This window comes from Coloeus monedula (genome assembly GCF_965178545.1).
Source record: "Coloeus monedula genome assembly, chromosome: 3".
In the NCBI taxonomy this organism is placed as follows: Eukaryota; Metazoa; Chordata; class Aves; order Passeriformes; family Corvidae; genus Coloeus; species Coloeus monedula.
Window position 1 is genome coordinate 43943803 of NC_138783.1, and position 11856 is coordinate 43955658.

The 11856-nt window shown below is 43.8% G+C and overlaps 1 protein-coding gene across 1 annotated transcript in view; it reads right to left on the reverse strand.

The window, feature by feature from the left end:
- EXPH5 (exophilin 5) overlaps positions 1–11511 on the reverse strand; it is a gene marked incomplete at both ends in the record, with an annotated part of 32459 nt that extends 20948 nt beyond the window's left edge. The window contains one exon of the mRNA XM_082279342.1: positions 11393–11511. Within this exon, the coding sequence (XP_082135468.1) occupies positions 11393–11511 (119 nt within the window). The remainder of the gene's footprint in view (positions 1–11392) is intronic.
- Positions 11512–11856: the final 345 nt, after the last annotated feature.

Genomic DNA, 11856 nt, shown 5'->3' on the forward strand with positions numbered 1-11856 from the left:
ATTATTACACTATCTCTATTCAGCAAATTTATTCTTTTAAATTAAAGCTGATCATCTGCTTTGAGATAGCCTAATCCAGTGGCATTGTGTGCATTCCTTATACCCAACCCACAAAGACAGCGAGACTGTGAGCACACATGACACATTCTCATTGGACTCCCAGTGGAAATTGAATACTTCTACTCTGTAAGTCGCAATGTCTTTTGTGTCTACAATACTGTAACTTAAGCACTCTCTGTATAGTGACCAAAAGTTACCTCTGTTTTCTCCAAAACATTAACTTCTCATATTAAACTATGTGAAATTAATATACTTACACTAGCTGCTGTTTTCCTTCACCAAGTCCAACACTCCTTTCCCCCTGAAGCTTTTGTCTGCTTGCCTGAGTAAGAGCATGGAATGACACTTTTCCTTTGAAATGGAAAACTAGAAAATGTTCTAAGGGCAAGAACAAAGGTTAATTCTCATGCTGACTACATAACTCCTCTGTTCTGGCAGCTCAGGAATCAGAAGCGCTCAGTTAAAGCTCTGAAATCAGAAGCTCAATGAGTGTCTTCAAAAAGTTAAGTTTTCAAAATACAGAGCATTGAAAATTGAGATCACAGGAGCTGAGGGTGATTAATCATGCATCTCAAGGTGTAACAATGCCTCAAAACATTACTTTTAACATGAAACTATTTCTTTAGCAGCTACCCTGAGTTTACAGTGAACATCATTTCAGCCCTGCTGGAAAGACCAGAGAAGTCTGTAAGTACAGATCTTTTAGCAGTTATACATACTTAGAAAATGAAAGCTTTTAGTCCTTTGGGCAGCTGGTCACGAAGAATGAATGAGATGGAATACTGCTAGGAATGTCACAGCTGTAGGTGACTCTCCAGTATGGGCTGACTCTCTGCCATTCCCTTCACAATGCGTGCAAAACAGGGGAAAGCTCTATTCTGTGAATGTTTTATCAATCCGTTACAATGTCTCTGGAGACTACAAATAACAGTCAAGAAAAAAGGGTGTTACTTTACTATACTGTTAATATTTGCAAGCTACCTACCAATATTATATGGTAATAACAAAACAAATCCATGATGCAATGGAAAGAAAAGCCACCTATCATCATTCAAGTGTGTCACATAGCTTCAGATGGTAGTAATTAATGTCTCTAATGAGATTACTTCGTTAGTAGGAATTTCTATTAATATGAATTCATGCTAATGGGGGCAATGGATATAATTCTCAATGTAAAGATTCTGATTTGTTTGCAGTATAGATGTAGTCTCAGTCCAGAAACACTGCATGCCAGGAATAAGTTTTGAGCTCCTGAATTTCTGTCCCAGAAATCTTACATGGAAATGTAAGATGTATTCCATGTGGGCCACATGATGGGTTGAAAGGCTGAGGATCAGGTCTCTCAGTAAATCTGAAGCTAATGATTAACAGCAGGCATATTTACTCTTCCAGGGTAGAGCTGCTAGGTGATTACAATCAATTTTCATAAATATTGATAGCATGCAAAGAGACAGTCGTCTATTGCAAGTAATTTACAGCTCAGTCACGTATTATAAACTTAACTGCCTTACAAAGACATACAATGAAGATGTTCTTCCTCATGTTATTGTTTGACTTTCTTTATGTAAAGCCTTTCCTAACAAACAACATAAGAAAAAATCCCCAAGAAACAAGAAACAAAACACAGGCCAGGTAAGAGGGGAAATTGAAAGAGGGGAATTGGTTTCAAATTAGGAGCATATCCTCACCTCTACGAGTAGGTTTGTGTATGATGGCCCATGGGTCTGGACAGAGCTCTAAAACTGAGAGGTTCCAAACAGGCTTAGACATTTGCTTGTACAGAGCTAAGCCTGAAGCCTAGGGCTCTCAAAATACACCTTTGCAATCTCAGATAATTGTGCACAGTCTCACATCGAGCAGGGTTTACAGTTCTGGACAACAGAAGTAAGACAGGTCAATGTACCTGCACACAGTTTATGTATTACTGTAACACTACAAAAGCCTCATTTACATTGCTTTAAATTAAGGAAAGAGGTCATAAGAATTAATATAAGCTTTAAAAGTTGACACAGTGGGTGTTGTTCATCTGCAAATGTAATGCTTATATGTATGTAATGTATGTACATGTATGTAATATATACCTACACAGAGAACCTCTCCTATAGTACCTTAGACTCTCATAGTTTATCACAACTCTTCCACTGGAAATAGAAATATTATAGTATAATATCACTTTAAAATATTATATTTACATGTATATAATTTTACATATATTAAAGAACACACATATACACATATAAATATGTATTTAAGAATACACAAGTCTATAATGCGGAAAGAAACAGACTGCAGAGCACCCCAGACACATTGCTGCAGCTTTTCCTGACTGCAGCTTTCTGCACTCAGACCCCTACTGATCTAAAAATCCAAAGACACGGCAAGCAGAAGTGTTACAGTTCCTTGACTATTCCAACAACAAAGTAAAATCCATGTAATTTATGTGCTATAAAGTGTAAGCAGACAGTACTTTCCATCATTTACTCTTAGCTTTTGTGGTTTTGATGTGTTTGTTCACAGTTAATATGGTACCAGTACATGGATTTATTTATTTCTGAGGTAAGACTGAGAAAAAGGAGATAGTTTCTGTCAGGAGTTTAAAATGCAGACATTTAAATACAGTTTATTATAGTTAACAGTATTAACATAATAATTTAGCTGCAAAGAAGGATTAGAAATACATTTCATATGAACTTTTAGATGCACATGTCCTCAGAACAAGTCCCAAAGACCTGCTTTAATGAATTTCTTGCATGAAATAAATACGTAGTGAATTTTTTCAGACTGTAAGCTCCAAGGAAATAAGTAATTTTTCAATTTAAAACAAACACCTGAAAGACCAAACTGAGATCAGGCCTTAGTTTATATAGCCCTGTGTTAAATTTCTGGAGCAGAAAAGAAAATAGGGTCTCCGTGCCCAAACTCAAAACTCCAGTGTGCCAAACTCCACTCGATTTGAAAACTAGATTCAGGGAGTAAAAAGATTTTAAAGGATAATTAAATTCAGTATACACAAACCACTGACAAAACCTAAATTTAAAAGAGGAAAAGGAGATGGACACACACAACAATTTTCAAATGCCATCAAAACAGTATCTGACAGAAACCAGTGAACATCAGCTGGAGTCCTAACACACAGCCCAAGTAGCTTTGCTCCCAGCTGTTAGCCAGGCCTCGCCCAGAGCCACGTCTGCGGGAGGTGCAAGTGCTGCCTGTCTGGATGGACATGGGAGTTTGGAGTACATGGGGGACCAAATCCAGCAAAACTCCAGCGCCTTAGGCTTCACTATGGAAAGCAGGTGCTGCAGTCTTTGACAGGCCTACATGACACACGTAACCTGAGCACAGGAGCTCTACTCTCACTACTGGAGAACAGCTGTGCTGGTATGCGCGGGCCACTCTGAACATGAATCAGATGTGTTTCTGTGAAACACTTCTTTGAATTTCCGGCATAACCAATTTATTATTTCTGAAATACATGCAAGGACTTGAAGGTGTTGGGACACAGTGTGTAGAAGCTGTCAGCATGAGAAAATCATTCTCTTCTCCTCATACAGACACCTCAACATCTCTCTGCTTGCTTAGTATAAGCTAAGTATAAAGCCGTCTTCTTCCACCTAATGTCAATTTCCAATTTCAACTAATGTCAATTACTAATTTAACTTCTGCATTTGAATTGTGGAGGAGACAGGGTGTTGAGAATATAGAAACATTACTACTGGAAAGGTCAAACCTGGGAAGTGTGCAGACTTCCTACAAAGTGCACAAGACTGTAACGGGGTCACAAGTCCATGGAAAACCTAAAAAAATTGGACTGCTCTGCATTAGCTATTCCAGAATAACTCCTCATATTGACTGTCTACTCAGTAGTTAGTGCTTGCCTGCTCTGCTGTGTCTGACCTATTTATTCTTGAAGCCTGGTCAATTTACCTATATAGACAGAGTTCAATAAATTCTACTTTTACCATTAAGCTTGGACTTAGAAAATGTCTGCCTATGACTTAACAGTAATTCTTTGCTTAAATCTGATCAATTTCAACACCATCTTATTTTTGGCAGCCCTAGTGACATCAGAAAGTTAGCTCAAATAATAACAATAATAATCTTTGTGATTTCCACTTTTACACTGTTTGGTCACTTGAAAATGCAAACGTTAGTCTCAATGGTCCGAAAGACCTAGCACAAGGCCTGTGTTTGAATGAGCATGGGTGAAAGTGCCCTGAGAACGTCCTTCCCGCTCCTGTGGGTTTGGCTGCCTAGGACCCAGACCAGCTTGGGAAGAGCAGAGCTGGGTGTCCTTAGAGAAAGGTGTCATGAAGACAACAGCCACAGGTCTCAGCAAGGGCGAGCCCTCCTTCCCCTGGGAGCTGTGTTTAAGCGCAGGCTGTCCCACTGGGCCATGCTCCAGTTACAGCCCCAGATGCATCCCCAGCTCTGTCTGTGTATGGCCACTGCCTTGACCCCTGGGCTGACACCCCAACTTGGCCTCAAGTCCGGCCACCTCACCCCTGGCTTGCCTGGCCATCACGGGGCCATGGCTGACCCTAGTCACTGTCTCCAGGTCTGACCCTGACATGACTTCTTGGCTTGACCATGGCCCTGCACCATCATCCCAGCCCTGCCCCATGACCACCAGACTGTGGTGGACCTGGCTGCCATCAGCAGGACTGACCCCAACCCTGAGCGTGACTCAGCCCCACAGCCGGGGCCCGGCCCTGCCACGCCACCACAGCCATCGCTGGGGCCGCCCATCTGTGTCACTGGGGACAGGCCCTGGTGGCCAGGCACTGCCCTGCCAGCCCCATGGGGAGCAACTGTGGGGAGCCACCATGGCCCCAGTAACCTAAAGAAAGAAGTACATTCAGTGCCCTACAGACAGGCTCTTCCAAATGTAACACACCTCAAAAGGTTCTTCCTTCTGCCACCACACACACCACAGGAAACCCCCTACCTTCAAACACCAAGTGCAAATCTTTAGAGGAAAGGATTGACACTGAAATTAGTTCACTATGAAAGGACAAGACCAACGAGCTGGCAGCAATTCTGGTCCGGACCCTGCTCTGTAAAATGTATAACTGGAGTTACACCACAGACTTTGATCTAGTTAGCCCAGATGCACAGAGCTGAAAAGCAACAGAGAAAATGGCACACATAGTGCCTACCTGCCCCTGGCCATTTCTACTTGCTCTTCCTCATCCTGTGTGAAGCCCCAGTCCATGAGTCTAGACCCCACCACAAGATAGGACTATTGAAAAACACAATGAGGAAAAAACTTGATAGGCAACTTACCAATTACATTTGATTACAGTACCCCCACTCAAACAAGGGAAGTCCCAAAATGGGATTCTTATTCAATGGTAATTGTTTACCAAATTGAGCAAAAGTTTTTAAATCCCGGTCTTCCCTGCCATTTTTGCTTCTATTTGCACTTCTTTAGCATATTAGCCCTTCAGGGCTCCAAGGACCTATTTTCCTAAGTGTTGACAAACCACTAAACACGCCAGTGGCACAGTATCCGTGGTAACTAATAATAGTATCTCCTCCACAAACAAGACACAGTGGAACTTGCACCCTGAAACATTCCCGGGTGGAGTATCTCTTATGAAAGAATTTCTTTATTAATGCTTTGTTCAGGGAGGGAGCTCCACTGGAACAAAAATATACCCAAGTAATGCTGTCCTGGTATCCTGTCTGCTCTCCTCACCCATGCAGCTCATGTATTTTGGAGCTGATTTTAAAAACCCTTTGTAATTATGAGGAGTTGAGTCCCAAATCTAGATCTCTAACACCCAATAAGTTATTCTTAGTCTCCAAGAAGGTAAACAGGACTACTTTTGTGAATATGACAAAATAAAGCCTGCAATGGCAGACCCCTCAAATTGTAAGCAAGGCAATATAATTGAAGCACCAAGCATGAATATGCTCAAATACCTACAAAACTGAGTATGTCTGCACTTCTGCAACAAATGTCTTCCTAAAGTTATGAGTATGGTGAAAAAATACATTTCCAACACAGGATTTTATTCCCACCTTCTACTGCCAGACCTGTGAGAGAAAATGTCAGTCAAGAGAATACAGTAAGGAATTACTTGCAACAAATGAACTCAGTAAATGATCTGCCGTGAGGCAGTAAGAACAGTTGTGTGCCTGTAACAAATAACTGTGTCCAAGTGATTTATTTTAGAGACTGTCCAGAACAGTCCAAGGAGGGGATTCCTCTTTCCCACAACACTCATCTGTTGTTAATGGGTTAGCAAGAGTGGAACACTGAGTGGCGCTGACTGTACCTCCCAATTAATTTAATATGCTTTTCATCTTTAAATTTGAGGGTAAATTAAAATAAACCTTTGTTTTGCTGCCATCTTTTCCCATTATCATCTGCAAAATAAATCTACTAAACTACCACCTATCCCGCCAAAAGCATAAACCAACCTGGAAAAGAGCAAAACAAATTAAATGAAATGGAATGAGTGCTCTTCCCTCCCAAAAGCTTCATTTCCCTTTCCACTTTTTTTCAGTTCCTATTCATAGATAGTGACTGAAGTACTAGATATGTTCTAGAGCTGTCAATTAATATTTTGCCATTCTTCCTACCAAAAAAAGAAAAAATCCTTACATAATACATGCACAGTTCTCAAAACACCACCTAGAAAGCAAATTGGTATTAGAGGAGGTAGGTTCATTTCCCTGTTCTGTGGTTCAGTCTCTCAGTTATTTTCAATGTCTCATCTGAAAATGAAAATAACAGTATTTCCCTTTTTCTCAAGAACTAATAAACAAAAACAGCACAAGACTATTGTATGCAGTCATAATAGGAGCATTATATAAAACAGCCAAGTCTCCTAAATAGAAGTTAATTATTAAAGAATACAGAGCTCTTGTGCCCTTTTACATGCATTTTCTATTTATCCATAGCTCTTCTACTGTATCTTGCAACCGTTCATTATTTGGACAGCCTGCAACTGTACAAACTACCTGTTCCCATGCCACATTCCCCTACCTGCTGCCTCTTTTAAGTAGCTGGCTCCATGTCTCCTGGCTTTTCTCATCTCAGCTGCTTTCTCTGGGCCTTGATGCAGTTCCAGGGGTGGAGGTGCATCTATCTCTACATCCAGTGCTCAGACACTGAGACATCAGCGACCCAAAGCTGACTGGAATGACACCTGCTTGGGCAGTGTGTCTCTCCACACTGCAGAGGGAGGAGCTGCCTTGGAGATAAAAAGCTCCACCTCTGAATTCCATAGCTTCATGCCCTAATGCTGCTGAGCCTTCCTACAGTGACTGCCAGTTCCTCTGCTACCTGCCAAGCTCTGAAGTATTGTCCTGAAGAGATGGAAGGCAGTCAGCCTCTCTTCACCCAGCCCATTTACTTCATCAATAAAGGACAGAAAAGAGAAGCACCTACAGGTTTGTTTAGCTTTTGGGACCTGAAGCAAATATTAGCTGTCAATTCTTTTTTAATTTCTGTCCCCAGCAGCTGCAGAACAAAGCTTAAGAAGAGTGCACCCTCAAGTCTTGAAACAGTAAGTCAAATAATATCTTGAATGTTTTTATGTTGTGATTTTCAGGCCTATTTCATTACACATGGAAAGTTGATCTGTGGTATTAATAATCGCACGAGCATTCATTGTGTTCTTATGGAAACTGAATTGTTGGGGAGCCATCTGAACATGATACTGCACTGTGAACATACTGTATTCCTTCCTGTTTTCTCCTGGGCATCTCATTGTAACTGAAATATTTGTGACAAGGAACCTCCTTCCATGAGCATCTGTAAAATCATCAGTTTCATTAACCAAGCTTACTAAAATAGCATTTCATGACTTGAGTTGGACTTCTGCCTTAATACTGCAAATACTATTACGGAACAATGCATGTATATTGATATACAAACCTTAAACTCCATCTCTCTTCCATGCTAACATTTATGATAAATGAAATTTTCTTTGCATTGGTATTATGAATGAAACTGGATTGGATGAGCAAAGAAACCTGAAGGCAAGGGTTACCCAAGTTCAAAACAAATACGTATTTTTTCCTTTAAATTATTAAATAAGTGATTAATAAGTTTCTGAACTATTTTCAGTGTTTATAGAAGTGAACAGCCATATGAGTTATACCAAAGCTGACTGTTGCTGCTTCTCTGAACTTGTTTCAAGGAAGAAGGAGGCAGGTACGGCTGGTTTGCGGTGGCTGCTCGAAGGTACTGCTGAGAGGAGCCACGAGAGGGCACTGGAAGGAGAAAACAAGCCAAAAACTGCAGTTCCGGGAACCAGCAGGCCAGGAGACAGCAGGAGCTCCGCTCCCTGCCCGTAGCGAGAATAAATTAAGGTCCAACAGGACACACAGTTCATTTCTGTATAAAAGCGAAAGCTATACTGAAAGGTGTCCCAGACCAGGCCAAGAGGTCTGAAGCCTGCCAAGGGAGCCAGGAAAGGGCCAACGCTACCCGGAGAACGTGCTGGGGCATCAGGAGCAACAGGAGGGGACAGCACCAAGCACAGCTGAGAACGACAAAAATGCGCACAATTGACAACCTAACTCACACATTCCTGCTCTAAAAAAGGCTACAAAGAGAAAGAGAGATGAGAGAGGTTGTATAAAGCAACCTTTTCCCAGAAAATATCCCCATTATGCACTTAATTTCATAAAGGCATGGGCTGTCTGGATGAAGAGAGATCCAGTGGTTCTACCCAGTGTAGGTAAGCAACAAGAAAAGAAAAAAAAAGTATTTGTCAGGAAACAATTGCAAGCTCAACACATTTGAGGAAGTCAGAATAAACCACAGAGAATGTCAGAATTCATCTTCTGACCTTACTTCTTATTTCATCTTTCAAAATTAACTGGCATTAACATTTTTCAATATAACTAACGTACCTTGTTCCTGCTTTTTGGATTCCAGAGTTATATTGGGAATGAATTGCAATTCTTCATTGATCTTTTAAGAGACTGGCAGACAGCTACGTGCTTGCTTGTATGACATCAAACAGTATGGACAGGATCAGCGCAGTCATTAGAACCTGACTTTGGTCTGCCAGCAGATGCTTAATTCCCTCTGTCAATCCAGTCTAGATTGGTCTATACTGGAAAATGCTATATTATAAATACAGATGGTCACTGAAAAAAACTTGACCAGTTTGTTATTCACCACTGGTTGTTACTGATTTTCTCCCTGGTCCTGCCCAGTTCCAACTAGCTCTTTCCAAAACCACGCCCAAGAGCAGTTTGAAGGGCAACTCACTTCACTAACTTTGTGCGAAAACAGTAGTCTTAATGAAATTGCTCCTTCCATTCCACAGCATCTTCTATATACCCTGTTTGACTGACAGCATAAATCAAATAGCTTCAAAATCACACTCTGAAAATATTCCAGGAGTGGGCTGCCACAGTTCTCAGGCATTATTTTAAAACTTTTAAACTGAAAAAAAAGAAGTAATAATAATAAGAATGACAAGAAGGCAGGCATACGGGACAAAGAGGAACAAATGCAATTTTGTTTAGAGCCTCTGAAGCTCACTGTGGTCATATAGGAACTGCAAGATTTGGCCCTCCAGGGTGATCACTGTTATTACTTTGATTATAGTAGCACAGGGCAACACTACACAGACTGGAATCTGTCTGCTCCTGATGGAAGTCCTCTGGCCTGAAGAGCTTACAGTCTAAATAACACCAGGTAGACAAGTGGAGTGAGAAAGAAAGTACTTTTATTAGGCCCAAGAGAGAGCAAGAAACTTGCCCAAGGACATATACCTTTGACAGATCCAGGGTTTAACCTAGATTTGCAGTAGGGCGCCTTGGTCATAAACACTCCACCTACCTTCCACTCAACTTGTGAATGACTCTTCAGCTGAGATTTAAATAGACTACATCTCAGTAAAGCATAACCAGAAACATCCTGTTATACCACATTTATTTTGACAGCTTTCACGTAGAGAACATTTTCTATTAACAAAGTCCTAAACGCACAGATGAAGAAACAAATACAAATTTGGGGGCAGGTGAAAGCCTTGAGCTCAAGAGCAGGCTACTGCTTCCCAAGACTCTCTATAGCATTGGACGCTTCAATGCATTTGCTTCAGCTTTAGTCCTAAAAACTTTAAGAGTTTTAAACTTGTGGCTCTCCAGCTGTGTAATTCCCTGCATCCAGCAAAATATTCCTCCCTTTTGGGGGGGTCATAATAAGGCACACGGAACAGAATTTAATCAGAAAAAGAAAAGTAATACCAAATTATGGAAGAAAGAAATCGCCAAACTTAACTCAGTCTAGGTTCACATGCCACAGAAAACTGAGATGAGTTTTAGATGTAAGTCAGTGTTGACACATAATATTTAACCATGCCCATCATAAAATCCACTTTACTGAAATACAAAACACACAGTACAAAAACCCACTTGAAGCAAATGTTACTAATTAACATTCCTTCTACCTCTTACATGAAAGCATTACTTGTGAAAAGGGCCCACTTGCAAATCTAAGAGGACACTGCCTCTCACTTTCACAACGTGCCAAAAGTCATACCTGCGGGAAGAAATGATAACCTTTGATAATAAACGGCTCATTTTCCAGCATAATTTCTATTACTTCCTCGACCTTTGCTTTCAATATCAACACAAATAGCTTTGATGACTACACAAAGGGGAAATATGAGTTAGAAGCAAGGTCGAGGTGCCATAAGGCAGAGAGAATTCAATTAAGTCACTTTCACGAGTCCTGTGAACTGGCTTTCACGCAGGTGAGTGCCTGGCTTTGTTTCCAAAAGCTGCCAGGATCGATTCAAAAGCCGCAGAGCTGCGACGTTTCCCTGCAAGGTCCAGCACAACTTCCCTGTCTCCGTGGTCTCCCGGGTACTGGTGTTCGGCCCGCACCCCATGCCAGCGGCACGGTGAAGCACAGAAGCGGCCTCCTCCTCCTCCTCGGGGAGGGAGAGGTGCCACGGGGAGCCGCAGCCGTGACTCAGAGCCGCCTCTGTCACAATATGCATTTCCCAAACGTCCCGATGCTTCAGGTGCCCGGCCGGACGGCTCCGGCGGCAGCCGGCGCTGGCGGGAGGCTCTGGCGCTCCCCGATGCCCCGGCAGGACCGCCGGGAGCTCAGCTCTCCCTGCCGCGCAGCACCGCTGCCCCGCGCCACCTTGGCCGGAGCAGACCCTTCCCCGCGGGGCGCCCGCCCGCCGCCCCCTTTCCCGCTCTTCCCGTCGGGATGAAGCGGCCGCGGCTCCGCCGCCTCCCCGCGCCGCCGGGCTGGGGCCGTGCGCCCTCCGCAAACCCCGTTCCGCGCCCTCCGGCTCCGCGGGGGCGCGATGGGCACCGACAGGACGGGGGTGAAAGCCGGTACCTGACTCTGTCCTTCTCTGCCCGCCGGAGCTCCGCGTCCCTCTGCAGCACCTGGAAAATCGCCCTGGCTTCCTCTTCGTTCAGAAAACTGAGATCTGGCCCCTGAGGCGCTGCGGTCATGGCTTTGCTTATCGGCGGGCGGGCGGGCGGAGGCGGGCGGGCAGCGCTGACCCCCACGCAGCGCGCAGCCACAGCAGCATGGCCGGACGCCGGGCGGACCGCGCACGCCGGCACCGCGGGACGCGCGTGTCCCTGAACGGCGACAGCCGCAGCGGCCACCGCTCGGAACCGCCCGGGCGCGGGGCGGGCAACTCCCTCCGGAGCGAGCAACTCCCTCCGGAGCGACCGCAGCGCAGCCCGGCGGGGCGGGGCGGGGCAGGGCAGGGCAGGGAGGAGCCGAGAGGCGGCACCGCTGTCGGGGCCGGAGCTGGAATCGGAGTCAGCCTTGGCGTTGGAGTCGCCGCT